General features: G+C 39.0%; 1 protein-coding gene across 4 annotated transcripts in view; it reads right to left on the bottom strand.

Moving 5' to 3' along the window:
- PAPSS2 (3'-phosphoadenosine 5'-phosphosulfate synthase 2) overlaps nt 1–19999 on the bottom strand; it is a 254574-nt gene that overhangs the window by 34627 nt on the left and 199948 nt on the right. For 2 of the 4 annotated variants that reach the window (XM_074382526.1, XM_074382528.1), the window contains 7 exons: nt 12124–12241; nt 7482–7717; nt 6620–6758; nt 5961–6079; nt 5729–5842; nt 4993–5104; nt 1800–1814 (listed from right to left, as the gene is read on the bottom strand). In XM_074382526.1, coding sequence (XP_074238627.1) covers nt 1800–1814; nt 4993–5104; nt 5729–5842; nt 5961–6079; nt 6620–6758; nt 7482–7717; nt 12124–12241 — 853 coding nt within the window. Of the gene's footprint in view, nt 1–1799; nt 1815–4992; nt 5105–5728; nt 5843–5960; nt 6080–6619; nt 6759–7481; nt 7718–12123; nt 12242–19999 lie in introns of those variants that run through there. The other 2 variants (XM_074382527.1, XM_074382530.1) reach the window with 2 other exon arrangements.

Genomic DNA, 19999 nt, shown 5'->3' with positions numbered 1-19999 from the left:
AGGCAATGATTTGTCATTCAAATAACTCTTTGTTTCAACGTTCTTGGGCAATTAGAGCAGCCAAGTCCTTTGCAAAGAACACTACATTCAAAGTCAGCTGTTCTTCCATTTACTGTGCGTCACTCAACCTTTCTAAACTCAGTTTTCTCATTGGAAAATAGGCTAATATGTATCTCTGTGGGTTGCTGCATGGGGCAGACTGTACAGCACTATGTTAATGGAGGTTGGTGATGGAAGATAATTAAATCCACTGCATTGTCTAGTTGAGGAAAAGGGAAAGAGGCTAACAAAGAATAACCCCTTCAGAAATGCTGGAAATTATGCTCTCTGTGGATTGCTTACTGACCACATTGCTCAAAGAAAGACCATGATAGTTGCCTCTGCTTATAAAGAATGACTTAGCCAAAATAAAGTAAAGTGAATTAAAGCAAAATGCAAAGCAAAACATAGAGCAGGGTGCAAAAGGAAGCTAGCGCTGCCTGCAACATGCCTGTAATGCTGCCTTCCATCAAGTATTCTGCCTTGAAATCCAAAGGATATTTCACTGTTGCAGCCACCTCCTCATGTCCACTAGACTTCTCACCAATGTAACCTATATTATACCTTTATCCTGGCCTTGACTGAAAATCTGAAATGACTAACTAACACTCCTTGACAAGACTGTCTCAATAAGGAAGTGAATCTGTGGGATATTATAGAAAGGAGTTCTGCCAAGTCGTAATGCCAACTGATCTTATAAGCCTGTAGCTACAACTCCATGTGTGTATACACAGATTTACTGTAGTTTCCCTATCATCTTTATCAACTTTTCTAATACATAAACTTATCCAACTATTACTAAGATGTAATACTTGAACTCTGCTGAAACATCACCCATGGCTTTCAACCTTGACTTCAACTTTCAGTCTTTTCCTTCATGTGCTTCATTCAACTCTGGTGGGAACTGCCTTGATTATTTTATTGTGATATATCTCATTTTGAAAAACAATATTGTGGTCCTTCAACCACAGTAAGTCCAAGAGATAATTTATTGTTCAATAGGATGATTTTTCTTTTGCTTTCAATACTTTTCAAGCCTTCTGTGTTAGCCTTGTACATCTGCTTCACATTGTTTGGGACTGTTTCTGTGCAAAACCTAAATTATACTTTATGGCTTAATTGAGCTTTTTAAAAGAAAAACAACAGTGACGAAAGCAATACCAAAAATAGATGACATTCAGAATTTTACCTTTTCATTCTTGCACAATGCAGAAGTTTACAGTCACAGCAAATGTATATTTACTCCCAGTTCTATAACTAGCAATCACAATGGCTTGAAATTAAGTTCATGCATAATCATACATTACAAACCAATGAAGTACAATCCTACACAATCCAACCAGGTACATTTGTTTTGATTGATTTATTCTTCCTCAACTTAAAATCTTTTGTAAACACCATAGAACAAAATTTCCAGATTTGTTAAAGTAAATGAGATCAACAGGCACTGGAAGAAGATCATAAATATAAAAGACTCAGGAACAAAATGTGCAATGATAATTTAGAAACAAGTTTACTTTTTTCAGCCAAATACTACATTATACACAATAGCTACATCTGATCCAGAAATTTCCTGTTGTTTGGACTCCAGTGAAAAGAAAAATACAGTATTATTTTACTATAACTGGTTGGATCATAAACTAATAGTGATTCCAACTGGTTAATGTAGATTTTCTTTTAGTTATATTCTTAACCATTTCCAGTTAATGTAGCACATATAATTATCATAATTTAGCTACTTGGAAAGTTAAAGTACATACCGGGAAGCACCATACCTAGGGAAATATAAACATAATTAAGAAACATTTTCAGCTTTCCACCAAAAGAATCTTACAGCAACAACGTCATGGAGCAAATTACTGTTATGACACTTTACATGTACAACATACAAATATACTAGTTTTGTCATGCTATTTTAAAAAACAGAGAGTATATGATAGCAAAATGCTGGTGAAATCAGAACTTCTACAGAATGTTGTTCAATACAATCCCAAAGCATTGTTCAGATGTTTATCTGATTTTCTAATTATTTATTTATTTATTTTTCCTTCCACTGGGAAGAGACATCTGTTTTAAAATAATTATAACATGTTAATATCACCTCTAGCTTCACCAGGAAATTTTCTCTTACAAACATGGGATCTTACAACCACTGTTGAATAGTTTACAAACTAGGCTTTGGGGCCAGGTATAGAAGCAAACTGCCCTAGAACATCCTAGAATCCCACATGGTTAGAAGACATGAAAATATGCCCAACAGAACAAGCACCAATGTTAGACGCAGGACAACCCAGATTTAAGTCTAGGCTTCAAATTAAGTTATGTAACGTTTCTAATAGATATTTTCTAAAGTGGACAAAATATATTTACTGTGGTATTATCCAGATTAAATGTCATAATCTATGTCAAACTCAAGTGTCAGAACATAATTGGTGCTCAGTAAGTGCTGGTGATACATGCGGAGTGCCCTCACACCCTACATTGGAAAGTCAGAGCTGTGGAAGAATAGCTGTTAAATGAGGGAGTCTCACAAGGCTGCCCTGTCTCAATCCTACTTGGATGCCATCAGTCAACCCAAGCTTGTGGTTCCATTTTTAAATTTAGATGTGACATTTATGATTAAAATGTCTGTGACAACCCTGGAACTATACTTCCAGTGCAAAATAAAGTGATATGATACATTGATATAAAAGTAGATTCTTGAGTAATATATGGAGTGACTCATTTCTTATTTGATGCTCACTACAATGAGGTGGATGAAGCACTTATTATTGCTCTCAGTTTCCATGTAATCCAGATGTCTATCCCCCCAAACCCACCAGCTGGGGGATATGAATATGGTCACCTTCCCACTAATACTTGAAGCCTACAAGTTCCAAGTCCCTACCTGCTCATGCGGAAAGCCCAGTTCTTTTCAAAGCCTACCCAAGTGTTTATGGGAGTCCCCAAAGGGTGTGTTTCCTGTGTCTCCAAGTCAAGCCCCTAGCCATGTGCCACTTGCTATGTGGATCTGTGGGTCTGTCTGTACTCAGAAAAACAGATCCTGCTGCATCACTCCAGCCACCAAAGTTCTTGGTATCAGTAGGGCTGTCGCAGTTTATGGACTCTTCTTTAAGTGGGAAAAATGTTTCCTTCCTCTCTATTAACCTCAGATGAAGATTGTCTGGGAGGTTGCTTTAGTTCCATAGTACTAGTGAATTGAGTGAGGCAACACTTGTAAGCCATGTAGATCCCTTTATCCTCCTGTGGCTCCAGTGTGGCTCTGTCAGCAGGGTTCAAGACCAGATGTTGTGCTATTTCCATACCCAGGAAAATGCTCCCTCCTTTCCTTATCAAAACACAAACCAACTTTGTCTCTAGGATTTTTTGTTAGCCCACCCTGAAGTCCCAGATCCCAGGCTAAGGACCCCTGATTTCCATTAACATTGACCTCCGCAACCACTTCCACCACCCTGGTATTTTTCTTCATGAAATGAGCCCTTGTTAACAGCACTATTTGTATTGAGGCCCCTCTTTCAATGTGGCTCACTTGTCTTTTGGCCACAGCTCTGGTTCACATGCTCAAAATCAACCTCTTGCTCATGGCTAGCTGATAAGTCCAGTGACCTTAACTTCATGCAGCCTGTTTTCAGCATGTGTCAAAATCAAGACATCAAGATAAAGGTCAGCCTTCCTTGTAGACTGCCAGGCTTTGCAGATTCTATTGGAAAGGACATCAGGGGAACAGCCTGGCATGGAAAGAGCACTGGGACAGGAGTCCTAAGATTATGAACTCTGGTCTTGGGCCTTCACTTATGAATGTCATGAACTTGAACAAATCACTTACTTTGAGGCCAGTTTCCTCATCTGTAAAGTGGGATAATAATTGCTGCCTTTTTTCTAGCGCTTTTGTGAGGATCAAAATGAAATAATGCCTGAGAAAATGTTTTGAAAACACAGACACGGTATAGAGATATGCATTATTATTGTTGTTGTTAAAGCAAGCTAGAAGTAAACTAAGTGTCTTTGGGGAATAGTATTTAATTTGAGAAGTGAAGAATTCAGGTTGTGGGGTGTCATCTGTCACAGCAAAAGAATAAGGGAAGAGGACCTGTGATGATCAGTCTTTGAGTTCTGATTCTGACTTCAGGCCCCAATCCCCAGGCAAAGGCGCATACACAAGATATGATTATCTTTCCCAAAAGAGAACATCTTGTTTGATTTTTCTTCCTAAAAGGGTTGGAACCCTGCTCAGTATTACAAATTCAGTGTGACTCTACCCCCACTCCTTCTCCACTTAGCAGCCATTCCCTCAAGATCTTGAAATAGATAAGTTATATTTGATAAGCTCAGGCAGTTAGTTCTAGGAAGGAAATGATCATGGAAGGGTCCGGAAATCTTCTCAATGACACATGCTTCTGAGCTTGACCAGATTGGTTTTCTAAAAGCCATTCAGCCTGTGCCCAGAAAGCTGATTTAATGCTCTTTTGTTAGAGTGTAGTGGAAGAAGCCATTTTAATATATTTCCTGTGTGGGCATGAACACTGATACTTTAGCATGCACCAAGGAAAGCCGTTGTTGCAATAAAGCTTGACGTGAGCAACCTGGACGGTGGGGGGTGCCATGGAGGTCAGCAACATGTGCTGACCTCATCTTGACTGCCCCAGGATGGTCTCTAGCAGGTGGCAATGGTACTTCTATGTACTGCCTTCTGAATATCAGCACAAGCAAAGAGCAGGTGGAGGTGAAACAGACTTGTGTTTTTCTTGGCTTTAAAACCATTTTTTTAGTTCCTTAGTTTTAAAGGAATAACCCTTGAGAACAACCAAAAAATCCTAAAAATGGAAGCTTAAACATAATAGAATGGAGCACACTATAAATGATCCAAATATATTTCCTTCTCCTGTAAAACTTCTGGGAAAGATTTTTTTTTCCCTTTAACAACAAAGAGTAAGAAACAATAAAAAAACATACCGTCTAGCAGGGTGCCAAAGTGCATAACCTGTAAGTACTCCTTCTCCCGCATGAAACCTTTGAGGGGAGTGGCCCAGCCTTCACTCAAAACCTGGACCCACTGGAGATCCAGCTGCGAAACACAAAAAGTAGTTGAGCATTTTCATAAGCGCTATTTTCCAGGTATCTGGACCCAGGGAAGTCCTATCTTATTCAGTTAACAGCAGGATGAGGGTAGAACCTTCTATGTTTTGTGTTCCCACCTGTTATGCTAACCCATGAGCTAAGGGCCAGAGAGATTTCAGTTTGGAAATTTCCTGTGAAACACTGATGAAAAGATTTTGTATTGAGATGACTTATTTGAATATTGTAAGGCTGTATCTGTTCCCCAAATGTGCAACTGAGTTGACAATTAACTATTCTTTCTTTTATCCACAAAAATCCTGGTTTGGCTATATTTTTCTACCAGATGTACTTACTGGTACAATGGCAGCTATGTAAAACTGTCCAGTGCAAATATAGAAGTTATTTCCCCAGTCACCTCCATACATGGCATTGATCAGCTGCCTTGTGGCAATTCTCGGTGAGAGACTGCTTAGATAAGAGGTTTAAAAAACTTGGCAAAAAAGGAGTGTTTTATTTGTGGATATTACGTGCGCCTTATTTACACCTTACTTATTGTTAAGAGTAATTGTAAATAAGTTATAATGACTGATACTAAGCCTGATTCTCCTTTAATCAATGTGCACCTACTTACCTTAGTAATTGATAATGAAGGGAGAGTTTCAGCCTCCACTCGAACTTGGTCAAGTTTGTTTTCAGGCACAAACAGTTCGTGGATATCTTTGATTATAGTATGGGGTACAATGTTCTGACATGAAACAAAATTGAAATGAAAACTGTAAAAGCAATGCTTCAGTAAAGAAGCACAGATTGTCTTTCATGACTATATTAAATATTAAAAAAAAAAAGACAATCAGTTCACGCACCTGCTCTTGCAGCAGTTCCACTACCTGCTGGACACAGTCGCTCACTGTGGACAAACTGGTTTTAAGCACACGCTCAGGAGTTTCAGGTTTCTCATAATCAGAATCAATACCTGTAAATCCTGCAAGACAAATGGGTGACAATCGCATCTCTATTGACAGAATAGTCTTTGTTATCAATAAGGCAAAACACATGTTGGAATAATGTATTAAACTGAAAATTCACATTTTAACAGAAAATGTCAAACAGCCATCCTTGACTTCTAGCAATAAGAAAATATATAGTTGTATTTTCAATATGGAAAGCCCCAAATTGGCAACAAAATCCAGCTGGCTAAGTTGAAGCCCTCTATAGATGATTAAAATCAAAAAGGAACGCAATAATAAGGAAAAACTCTGAAACACTCCTCTACACACACAGTCACATATAAATATCCATTTTAGTTCTCTGAACTTCATTACATATGGCTGAGATGACAATTCTTAAAAATAAAACCCCACATTTTAATAAGCCTGTGGACATATTGAATGATGTGATAAAAAGTTGTGCATGTTATATACCATTTTGGAAAAGAGTTTGAAACTCAAGGAAGATTTCTAGGACAGAATAGGGACTGATAGCCTAAGTAACTGGTAAAGATGCTACTAGCCAATCCACATACCTTTAATCTCCCCAGCTCTGGCCCTTTTGTAGAGGCCTTTTACATCTCTGCTCTCACAAATATTTAGAGGTGCATCTACAAAAATTTCAAAGAATGGCAGCCCTGCTGATTCATGTATTTTGCGGGCATTCTCACGATCCTGAAAAGCAATATATTTAAGAATATAAAAAGAGGTTTCATGATGAAATTCTAAATCACAAAACACTGTGTACTTTTGTTTTCAATAGCCTTGAGATAACACTGGGGTTGTGCATTGCAGAGTGCTTGAGATAAAGTCCAGAAATTTCACTCTGGTAAACACAGCTCTCTCAAGGACTTTCAGAGAAAAACCATGGAAAACAGGCCCTCTTAGCAGGAAAGCACTGGCATATGGGAGCATTTTATTGAAAGGATGTGTTCAGAGCTACATATGTTGTTGTGGTTCCCAGAAATTTTCTGATTTAAAAGAAGAGTGACACTCTACCTCAGTGATGTCAGTGTTAAACACATAGAACCTGAAGCTTCAGCTGTGAACTGCTCTTTTCTTTAGTTAGATCCTTTTTCTGACAACTAAAATTACAGAGCTTTAGAGTTTCTCTTGTTTAACTTTTTCTTCCCTTTGACTCTGACCAAATGTTTCTTATAATTGTGAACATGGAAGGGTTTATGTCCACTGGTGCCCTGGCATCTGGAAAGGAAGGAATTCTCTTTATATAACCAATATTAAATAGAGGAAATGAGAGAGCCTGTGATGGGGGAAGAAATAGTCGGGAAATTGAAAGGAGACATTCTTATGCCCTCCCTCTCTGACTCCTTCCCCTAGCGGTATGAGAGTACTTGCACTGTGTACGGGAATTGTGTGTAGTGCCATTTTTTTTCTTACCTTTGAGAATGGAGAAATAAAGCTGGTAATGCAGACTAGACCAGCGTCAGCAAACAGCTTAGCCACCTCGGCAATTCGGCGGATATTTTCCTCTCTGTCGCCAGGAGAGAATCCAAGGTTTTTGTTAAGTCCATGCCGGACGTTGTCCCCATCCAGGGAGTAACAAGGGATGGCATGAGAGACAAGGTACTCCTCCAGGGCAAAACTTATTGTTGTTTTTCCAGCACCAGAGAGACCTGTTCAGAACAGATAAAGCAGACTGACATTGGCCTGGATAGTTTAAGGTGACAAATTATTAACTAATCCAGCAATTTAAAATATAACTAAATCTTAAAAGAAAGAAATCATTAAAATCTTGAAAAAGTGTAGTTGACTATAAGGCGAATACATTTTTCTCAAATTTTGAAATAACTTTGGTCCTCGATGTGTTCTGTTTGAGCTGCAGAGTTTTGTAAAGATTAGAAAGTTGTCATACAGGCTGGGCATGGTGGCTCAGGCCTGTAATCCCAGCATTTTGGTAGGCTAAGGCAGGAGGATCACTTGAACCCAGAAGTTCAAAACTAGCCTGGGCAACATAGTGAGACCCCGTGTCTACAAAAAACAAAAAAATTAGCCAGGTGTGGTGGTGTGTACCTGTGGTCCCAGCTACTCAGGAGGCTGAGGTGGGAGGACCTCTGGAGCCTAGGAAGTCAAGGCTGCAGTGAGCTCTGTTGCCATCATCACACTCCAGCCTGTGTAACAGAGTGAGACTTTGTCACAAAAGCAAAAAGGAAGCTGTGGATACAAATCCAGATTCTGTATTCTCTTGAAAAAAATCAAAAGATGTGGTGACAGTGGTCTCATATCCCCATCAAAGTCAGCAATCAGCTGGAATGGAGGGAACAGCTAGCCCCTGCAGACATTAATAAGTCCACCTCCCTTGTGGAACAACCGTCTCACAGAGCCGGGATGCTGTCCTTTTGGCTTCAAGATGCTTCCAAAATGACTCTCAAAATATAAAGACAGGAAGCCGGCTAGGAACATGTATTTAGAGCTGCCATATGTCACACTCTTAGGTGTAAAGACTCTCTAGAGTCTTTATAGGAGAAAAGAGTTACCATGTGGCTTCTACCATGGTTTCAAAGCACAATGATCAGGAACATACTTTGTAATTTCCATATGAGGAGGAACATAAGAAGAAAGGGAAATAAACACAACCTGTCAAAGTTATTTAACAGTTCGAAATCTGAACTATTCTAAAGACTAGCACTCTAAAAAAAAAAAAAAAAATGAGTCCTTCATACCTTGTCTACAGTCCTCCCACAGGGTTCCTTACCTGTGGTCATTAAAGAATGTCACTTTCTAATAGGTCTGGAAGCTCCGAATTTATCTTGTAACCTCAGAGGAAAGGATTACCCAACTCACAGGTATTTGAAGATACAAACCTATGGCTGAGTCTGGCTTTAGAGGTCTTAATCTAAGATTTTTTGTGGAACAGAGTTTCATCAAAGCCAATCCAAAAACCTGTGGAGAAATAACTATTCTTGCTGTACTTCATGCAAATAATAAGGCCAAGAATAAGAGTAAAGTGGTAACCTACCACAGCTTGGAAGAAAAAAAAAAGGGTTGGTAACGTGAAAGTCTGAATTAATATACTAGTTCTGGACAATTATCCTGCAAATTCTGCCAGGTAATGAAAGTAAGTAGGGTTACCCATAACCCCTAGGCTTCTTTGTTTGGGAAAATAAAACCAAAGCTTCATAGACTGCCAAAGGGAAATTCTATATCTTGGCAAGTAAAATTTTAGATGGAAATTATCTATTACACCACACTTGTGGGAACTGCTATACTCACTCTACTATTTGCAATAGGGTTACACACAGTTGCACCTTCTAACTGAAACATTGGACAGAGTTTCCATTGCTATTATATTGTGCTTAATTATTATCCTTATAGCAGGAATAATAATTACTGACAAAAAGGAAGCATGAAAGTTTTACTATCACTGAGTCTGCTAGGACTTTTTATTGGGTTTAGTGATGATTAACACCTCTAATAAACCAGAGAAAAATCTACAGGTACTTCAAGATCAAATCAAAATTGTTGTTGGCAGGCTCAGGGAAAATGCCAGCTTCAGCCCTAGGTGGCTACAATATTTTTTTTTTAAAGACGGAGTCTCGCTCTGTCACCAGGCTAGAGTGCAGTGGCGTGATCTCGGCTCACTGGAACCTCCGTCTCCTGGGTTCTAGTGATTCTCCTGCCTCAGCCTCCCAAGTAGCTTGGACTACAGGCGCTTGCTACCACGCCCAGTTAATGTTTGTATTTTTAGTAGACAGGGTTTCACCCTGTTGGCCGGGCTGGTCTTGAACACCAAACCTTGTGATCTGCCCACCTCGGCCTCCTGGGATTACAGGCATGAGCCACTGTACCCAGCCCTACAGTAAGTATATGTAAACAGATTGTTGGCATGTGTACTTTCATACATTGAGGTAACACTAATTACAGTTACTGAGAACTTTACTATGTATCAGGCATTGTGAAAAGTGCATTTGTCTTTTATTGATTAAGTTATAGCGACACCTCCATAAGTCAGGTACTGTCTTTATTCTCATCGTACAAATAAGAAAACTGAGGCTTAGAGAGCCTAACTGGCTTGTCCAAAGTCACACAGCTCATTTGGTGGAGTTGAGGCTAAAATCTGAGTCTATGGATTTAAAATATTTTGTTTCTTCTAGTCTGCCTGGTCAACAGCCTACCTTTGTAACATAAGAATAAAAAATAAATTAGATAAAGATGATTTTTTAATTTAATTAATTTTTAAATTTAATTTTTATTTTTTGAGATGGAGTCTCATTCTGTTACCCAGGCTGGAGTGCAGTGGCACGATCTCAGTTCACTGCAACCTCTGCCTCCTGTGTTCAAGTGATTCTCCTACCTCAGCTTCCTGAGTAGCTGGGATTACAGGCGTTCACCACCATACCCAGGTAATTTTTGTCTTTTTAGTAAAGACAGGGTTTCACTGTGTTGGCCAGGTTGGTCTCAAACTCCTGACATCAGGTGATCCACCCATCTCGGCCTCCCAAAGTGCTGGGATCACGGGCATGAGCCACCAAGCCCGGTCTTGATTTTTAAAATTTCCCATCTATTCTTTTCTAATGAAAAGATAATTCATTTCAAGAGCAAAGAAGGAGAAAGCATACCCTTTGGATATGTTTCTCTTCTACCAATGCTCTTTTTCTTTTTAAGGAGTGTCACATTAGAGAAAATGCACTTTGTGCATATAGCTCAACACGAAAGTTGTTTTCACCAGTGATCTTCGCATGAAGGCAAACATATAACAGGAGGGGATCTTCTAGAATACAGCTATAACTACTGTTCAAATTACATCTCTTGGGGGGAGCTGAGGTAAACATTTCGGGAGTAATCACAGGAGGATGGTGCATATTTGAGCACAGTAGGTTTGTTGCTCACTGTCTGTCCTTGCACCGGAGGCTGCAGAAAGTTGTTTTGATGCACAGTCCAGGCATGAATGAAACCAGGAAACCAAAGGCACAAGGGAAAACTTGGAAAGGACAAGAAAGAGGCTGGTTGCGACAGAAAAGGGTAAAGATTCAGGATAGCAAGAAAAGATGCAAGGCAGGTCCCTACCTGCCAGATTCTTTAGAATGAGCTTCAGGTTAGAAACAATCAACATTTTATAACCTGAATAAACTTAGTTTTGCAGGTGGGCTCATTCCATTTGAAGACTGTTTGAAATGATCTTCGTTTTTTTTTTTTTCCTTTTGAGTCCAGAAATAATTTTGTCTACCTTGGACTCAGCATACAAGGTAACAGCCTAGGGCTACCTATTGGGAGTCAGGTTTTAATTCCAGTTCTGTCACTAACTCTTAGCTTTGACATTCTGTGGCTATAAAAACACAAGAAAAGGGAGAGTCATTTGATCATTTCAGCAGCAGCGAGTTATTTCTGTATACAAGGGCAGTCCTGCATTGGAACCGAATCATTTTCTATGTGCAAAAAAAAAAAAAAGAGAGAGAGAGAAAGAGAGAAAGAGAGAGAGAGAGAGAGAGAGAGAGAGAGAGAGAGAGAGAAAGAGAGAAAAGAAAAACAAGGGCAGTCCTCAGCCAAATGGAAATTTCTAGCTTTCCTTCTTGCACAGATTCTTATGTTTGTTTGTTTGCTTGTTTAGACAGTAAGTGAAATACCCTCCTAGAATGTCAAAACATTAGGCAACAATAACAAATATCTCTAGACATCGAAAACCTTATGGACAGCCAAATGCTTGATGTCAAATTAGGAAAGCCTCATTCATAACTGCCAGTAAATATGTTTAGGGATGAACATGAGAATTATTGAATTTCTTAGCAATGAAAGGGAATGTCAATGTCATAATCACCTTGTCTCATCCTTTCCTGACAAAGAGGAGAAAAGTGACAACTAGAGACTTTTCCAGTTGACTTGATCAGACTCTATTTTTATAGTCGACCTTAACTCTATTTCTCACTGATGGTAGGGTTAGGACTAACACCCAGGCTTTCGACTACATCTCCCAGCCTCCTTCTAATGATAAAACAAGCATGTAATATGTTATACTAATTTCCACAAAATTGTATCACATGTCAATTTGCAATTAATAATATGTATATATCTGAACATGACATACCTGTTAGCCAGACGGTACATCCTCGGAACCCACCCCTTGTTCCAACCACTTGCCCTCTCTTATTCCTGCTCACATGGTGGGCCTGATAGACTACATTGGTGGATTTCTGCTGGCTTTCCTACAAAATAAGACAAAACCAAACACAGTATTAATAAAACATATTCTTCACTGCAATATAAATCCATCTTTAACTTTTAATTGGAAAATTGATACATGTAACAACTTACATAAAAATATTTTGAAAGAGACTCATCCTTGTCCATTCTAATGTATTTTTTTCATTTCTACAGATTACCCTGAGCCATTAGCTACATGTATATATTTTTCTTAACTGTGAGTCTATGTATCTAAGTTATTCATTCTGCATTTCACTTAATGTTATCCATAAGCATTTTTGCTTTCATAATTACTTTCAAATTATAGCATCATATTTCATTGGTTCATGCAACACAATCTGCTAAATAATAAAAACATAATGCAAGCACATTATATTAATAGTCTTCTCCAACTGTATCTCTTCCATAACTGGCAAACAGAATGACATTTATTAATTCTATTAATTTAGAAACAAACACTACCTTTACAATACTCATCATAATCCTTTGAGAGTATAATTCAAATTGGGTAAGTTTTGATTTTAGGTAATAGTCCTGGTTGCATGACATTTTAACATTTGCACCTTAAGAGAATGACTGTTTCAATGAAACGCATGTTCTCCCCAAGTCCTATGGGCTTGACATCAGAACCCAAATGCTCCAGCAGCTGAGGACTACTAGGGTGGGGCTGGTTAATCCTCAGTCCCTATAGAGCCAGAGAAAGGCCCAGATTGCAGTGAAAGGGTTAAAGTTAGTAATACCCGTGTTGCTCACATTCAGGCATCAGAGACAAGGCAAGAGTGAAGCCCTTCAACACACAAGGGCTACTTCTTCACAAGAAACAACTTTTGCTTCCACTTTCTCAAGGGTTACTGTATTAACTTTTTAATCTTTCAAAAACCCCATCGGAAATGGAAATGTACTAGTTATTAGGATTGGAAGCCAATCCAAATATCAAATGTCTTTATTTTGGCTGTAATAAAATCAGCTTAGTGAGGTAAGAGACTAACTGATCCTGATTCTAAACTCTGACTGAGAGGTATAAATCTGATGAATAAAAAAGGTAAAGTGAGCCAATAAATACAGCTTTTGGTGGAGTTAAAAGAAAGTAACATGTGATCCAAGGGGGAAAAAAAATCCATAATAATGGTTAAATTAAAAGGTTAGGAACTACTCATATATGTCTGCGGTGTGCAATTGAATCTAATGACAGACATAAACCAGGTTTCTGAACTGTAAAAATCTATGAGACTTTTTTTTTTTTTTTTTGCATACCCACCAGAACTAAGAAACTACCAATAGTTTTTTAGCAAGAGCTAGAGGATTTTAGAAAACTCTGCCAGGAGCGGTGGCTCACGCTTATAATCCTAGCCCTTCAGGAGGTCAAAGGGGAAGGATTGCTTAAGCTCAGGAGTTTGAGATCAGCCTGGGCATCATAGTGAGACCTCATCTCTACTAAAAATAAAAAAATATTAGCCAGGCATGGTGGCATGTGCCTATAGTCCCAGCTACTGAAGAGGCTTAAGTGAGAGGATCACTTGAACCCAGGGAGGTAAGGCTGCAGTGAGTCATGACTGCACCACTGTACTCCAGCCTGGGCAACAGAGTGAGACCCTGTCTCATGAAAGAAAAAAAAAAGAAGAAAAGAAAAAGAGAAAAGAAAACACACCTCTTTTTGCTTTGGGAAACAGAAACTTTGGGAAAATAGAAACCAAAGAGGGCTACAACTAGGACTGTTTGGTGGTTTATGTAAGATGACAGATACAAACATGTAAATGGCAAAGTTCTCTACAAATGTGAATGCTGATGATTCTTATTCATTGTAGATATCCCCAACCGGATAGGCTGGAGTCTGCTGGATTGGGACCAGGAAAACGGCTTTAAGACTTAGGGGCCCCTACTGGCCTTTCAGTGTAAAATTAAGAAAGCCCCATTAATAACTGATGGTAAATGTGTTTAGGGATGAATATGGGAATTACTGAATTCCTTAGAGCTGGTCAGGGATGTGATAATCAACTAGTCCCATCCTTTCCTGCCTGGCCTTTTAGGGATGCTAAGAAAGGCAGAGCACAGAGTGGCAATGGGCCTGCTAGTGAGACAGAGTCAGGCAGAGGGGCCAAGCGTCAGGGGACAGGCATTATCAGTGTCAGAGGGGCCCAAGAGGAAGGTGGTTAAAGGCACAGTGGGATCAGCTGGGCAAAGTTACCTAAAACCCTCTAAAGCTAGAGGTTCTTGTCATCCATTAAGGAAACCTGGTCAGAACTCAAGACTTGGATATGGTTGGGCATAGTCCCAGAATGTGGCAGATGTGACAGCAGTGATGTCTTACACTACAGGGACAAATTAGGCCACTCCATGAGATGGTCTAGCAGTATCTCCCCTGGGTGAACAAATCCCCTGAAGGTATTCTGTCTTGGGCTTTGTTGTTGTCGTTGTTTGAGACAGGGATTTACTTTGTCACCCTGACTAGAGTTCAGTGGTGGAATCAGGCCTCACTGCAGCCTCAAACTCCCAGGATCCAGCTATCCTCCCACCTCAGTCCTAGAAGTAGCTGTGACTACAGGTGCACACCACCATGCCTGGCTATTTTCTTTTTTAAATATTTTTTGTAGAGATAGGGTCTCACTGTGTTGCCCGGACCCAAGTGATGCTCCCACTTCAATGCCTGGGATTACAGGCATAAGACACTATGTCCAGTCCCCTGAAGGTATTCTGTGTCCTTGGTGCCAAGCGTACGTCATGCCTCAAGGATAGCATTTAAATTTCCTTTTTTTTATTTTCTTGTTAATTAATGCCATTAAGTTCAAGAACATTATGTCTGAATATGAGACCCAAAAGTCAGTTCACTTGATTATTCGTTGATTTTTTTCAGTAAATGTTTATTGAGCTTCTACTGTGTGCCAGTGACAATCTGAAACACTGGGACTATAGTACAAAACAAAGAAGAATCCCTGGCATCATTTGGAGGAGAAAGACAAAAAGATGAGGTTTGTATACCATGTGAAGAAATGCAAAGCACACCTACTAATAAAAAGACAACCAGCCGGGCGTGGTGGCTCATGCCTGTAATCCTAGCATTTTGGGAGGTTGAATTGGGTAGATCATAAGGTCAGGAGTTTGAGACCAGCCTGGCGAATATGGTGCAACCCAGTCTCTACTAAAAATACAAAAATTAGTTGGGCGTGGTGGCGTGTGCCTGTAGTCCCAGCTACTTGGGAGGCTAAGGTAGAAGAATCACTTGAACCTGGGAGGCATGGGTTGTAGTGAGCTGAGATGGTGCCACTGCACTCCAGCCTGGGTGACAGAGTGAGACTCAGTCTCAAATAATAATAATTAATAATAACAATAATAATAAAGACAACCCAATTTTTTTAAATGGAAAAAGATTTGAACAGTCATTTTACAAAGGAAGATATACACAAGGTCGGTAAAGAACCATGAAGTGCTTAATGTCATTAGTCATCCAGAAGAATGCAAATTAACATCTAATGACAGCAAGGATGTGCTCTCATATTTTGATAGTGGAGGTGTGAAGTTGCACAATCATCCTGAGAAAAGAACTCTGACATTTATATTTATCTTCCCCATGACTCAGCAATTCCATTAACAGATATCTATTCAAGAGAAATGAAAATGTGTCCACAAAAGACAACTTGCACTAGAATCCTTGAGGTCAGGAGTTTGAGATCACCCTGGCCAGCATGGCAAAACCTTGTCTCTACTGAAAATACAAAAATTAGCTGGCATGGTGGCACATACCTGTAATTCCAGCTACTTGGTAGGCTAAGGCAGGAGAATCACTTGAACCGAGGAAGCGGAGGTTGCTATGAGCCAAGATTGTGTTACTACACTCTGTCCTATTGATGGAGTGTAGTGACACAATCTTAGCTCAAAAACCAAAAAAAAAAAAAAGTCTTTGTCTCAAAAAAAAAAAAATAAACAAACAAGAAAATATATAATAAGATTTTAGATGGTGGAATTATATTATTTAATGCTGCTGCATTTATGGAAAAGGACTCTGACCCTAATCACAACATAATAGACTAAGGTGCTGCCCACCTGTGCACATGAACATCCACCAAAATTTAATTTGTCTGTAGAGACAGTTTTGTTTACTCTAGTTTGGCGATTTCTTCTCCACACAGGCAGAGATCCGCAATAAACTCCAAGCTCTGTTAATTTTCTAAGGAATTTTTGTTATGATCTTGATGAGTGTCCCCAAACAAGTTATTTGTTTCCTAAAACAGTTCAAATCTAATTAGATGGAATGACTCTAATATAGTATCTAATCTCTAAACTTTTGTTCTTTGTTACCTGCATTTAAATTTTCTATGATTCCAGCAATGTTTAAACAAATAAATAAACACTTCCAGATGGCCAGGTACTGGGCTTTTTTGGTTCAGTGAAATATTTTACTTCTTATTTATTTCAAAATCACCCTTGATGTTTTGCAAAAGGCAAACAAATAGAAGCAAATGTTTTGAATGATACTTGAACTGCAAAGGGGCAGAATGGCCAATAACTTTTCTTTTTCTTGTTGAAAGCTGTACTACGCTCCACTATAGAGCCTATGATGTTATAAGCTTTGGAAAGAAAGTATCAGAAAAAGGATTCTCTCTATAGAAAGCAAAACACGAGTTAAAGGAAAAAATGCCTGCCTTGCTGTGTGTATAGAGAGAAAACACTGACATCCTTAGCATCTCATCTAACTCTGTCCCTTATCAGGAAGCAGCCCAGAAACCCCAAAGCTAGTGGTATACTTCTATACTGGGTCCCTAAGACAAATTTTGCAAAATCCCTACCTTCTTCCCATTACTGGCCCAGCAAAACTCTCTGTAGCATGCATCGGAGTAGCATGAGTATGGATTTTGGAGTCAAGCAAACCTGGATTTGGCACCTGCTTCACAGCTGACTTGCTCTGTGACCTGGGACAAGTTATTAACATCTCTGAACCTCCATATCTTTCTCTGTAAAATGGGGATAAGAATACCTTCCTCCTAGGGTTGCTGAAAGGATTAAATAAAGTAGCAAAGAAAATACCAGATACATGGTAGGCTGTTGAATCTGATCAATCCAGGTGGCATTTAATGTAGTCTGGAGAAGTGATCGTAGTTTGAATTCTAAATCACCCAGGTTTAGAAGGATTCTGGGGATCTGGGTCCATTCTAACCCAAGTCTGGGGAACAAGTGGATCAAATCAGACAGTGGATAGAACCTCACCAGTTTCACACACATATGCGTGCCTGCATGTGCACACATACACACACATTATTATTGCTGCTCTGATTATTAAAGCCCCTCCCCAACACTCACACGTGATGTTATTATTGGTGCTCTGATAATTAAAGTCCAGCCAGGACATACCCTATACTAAGGTTGATCAGTTTGACATGTCATTCTACTGCAAACTTACCGCCCTTGTCCTGGCTGTCACAGAGTCATGAACACTTTGTTACCTAGATGGAGGATGGCCTTTGCCCTGGGTTTGATCCATTAGAGCCCGAGCCTTGTCACGAAGCCCAGAGTGGCATATGTGTCTCTGCCAGGCCCAACCCTCACTCCCATTGGTGGCACAGAAAGGGGACTACCAAAATGGCTCCTAGAACTAAGGTGATGTGCCAAGGATTGTGGCAGAGAGCCTCGGCCTTGATTTTGTGTGACTACAAGATAAGTAACCTGGGGAAAAGACAAGATGGTTTCATGGTGGGGCAGGGCATTTCTACAGCCAAATCCAAGCATGTGTCACAGGGAGAAGTGTCATGGAAAGGAGGAGGACTCTCAGGGAAAGAAAAAGCTCTAAACCAGGTGTCCTGTGGAGTTAACCAATGCCCAAAGCTTCTTTTTTTAAGATGTGCATAATGTCTCAATAAAAAAACAAGCAGGTGCCCTTGAATCTCCTCTACTCCCTCCTGCTCCCCAGGCAGTGCAAACAAATCCAGTTTACTTCTCTCATTACAACTCTCCTTTGCCCTGTTTTAACTTGGCCCTCATTGCCATTGATCTGTGCATTCATTGCTCCCTTGCTGATTAAACGTGTTCCAAATCTTCCTGCTCCTCATTGTGCAGTTTGAAGATTCATTTAAAGATCCATTTTCAGAAAATTGCAACTATAATGATTTCCCAGGGCCCATGGTAGGAGCTTAACTTCCACGTGCAATATCTCATTTATTGCTCAAAACCTGGGAGCTATAGAGACTGAGCATTGTGATCCATTTACAGATCTGAAAACTACTGCACAGAGATGTTAAGAAGGTGGCTGTGGTCACACACACAGAAGACACAGGATGCAGCCAGATTTAAGTCTGGGTCTTATTCCTGCATGGAGCTTCCTCCCTGAGGATTCAAGGAGATAATATATAATAAGACTTTTCACACTACACCATAATGTAGACAATTTAAAAATCATTCTCACTTCATTTTCCCAACATGAGTAGCTTCAAATGTTTCACAATGATATATTTATTCCTTTCAGATTAGTTCTTTTAGATGTACAACCCAAAGCGAAATTATTGAGTATCAAAACTTATAAACTATTTAGTAGGTCTCGTGTGTACTGCCAGTTTATTTTCCAGATGACAAAACCAAGTTACCAGGCTACCAGGATATACCTACTTCTAAATATTCAACTACTTTTTGTGTTTATATTTTTACCATTTTTTCCTCCAGGATGATTTGTAGTTATTTTGATAAGAATATGCCTTTTTCTGTGTAATAAGTTACTTAGGACATTCATGTGTTTGTCTCTTTGATATTAATTAACTACAATCTGGACAATGATCTCATCCACTTTTTAAAAACGTGTTTTGGGCTGGGTGCAGTGACTCATGCCTATGATCCCAGCACTTTAGGAGGTCAAGGTGGGAGAATCGCTTGAGTCCAGAAGTTAGGGAGCAGCCTGGGGAACATGGTGAGACGGCATCTCTAGAAAAAAATTTAAAAATTAGCCAGGCGTGGTAGCACATGCCTAAAGTTCCAGCTCTCAGGGAACTGAGATGGCAGGACTGCCTGAGCCCAGAAGGTCAAGGCTGCAGTGAGCCCTTATCACAGTACTGAACTCCAGCCTTGACAATGGAGTGAGACCTTGTGATAGAAAAAGAGAGAGAGAAAGAGAGAGAGAGAGAGAGAGAGAGAGAAAGAAAGAAAGGGCAAGAAAGAGAGAAGGAATTATTAATGTTTAGAATAAATTATAAAGAAAGTTATTAAAGAAATAATAAATTAGAATATGTTATAAATAAAAACATATTTTGGTGCTTCTTTTTTTCTATGCTTCATATCATAAAATTTTTATTAATTATATAATAATGTATACTTTTTGTTCACTTGCTCTCCTTTTGGCATGTATTTTATTATATATCACATATTATAGCTATATCATATTAAAGAATATTTTACAAATATACGGAAATATTCCCACTGTTTTTCTTCCATTTGATCACTAGTCATACATACCCTGGCCAAAAATACTCTTCAAACTTCTAGCTACATTGACACAATCAAACTGTACCAATTTTTAAAATATGAAATCATTAGAATGTATTATGTGCTTACATGGAACAATTTTATTTCTTCTTCATCATTATATCCGGCAATCTCAAATATATTATAATTTATTTCCCTTCTACTTTGGATGTCTTTTAATAGTTTGAAACTATTTCTATTATTCTTACGTAGTTATAATTTTCTACTTTTAGTGTAGACCTCTATGGTTCTGATAGTTGTTTTCTAATGTGTTTTAAAATTTCAAAAATATAAAACTCATTTTTATTTTTTGAGACACAGGT

This window comes from Saimiri boliviensis, chromosome 12 (assembly GCF_048565385.1).
Source record: "Saimiri boliviensis isolate mSaiBol1 chromosome 12, mSaiBol1.pri, whole genome shotgun sequence".
In the NCBI taxonomy this organism is placed as follows: domain Eukaryota; kingdom Metazoa; phylum Chordata; class Mammalia; order Primates; family Cebidae; genus Saimiri; species Saimiri boliviensis.
This window is presented reverse-complemented; position numbering and strand designations above follow the sequence as displayed.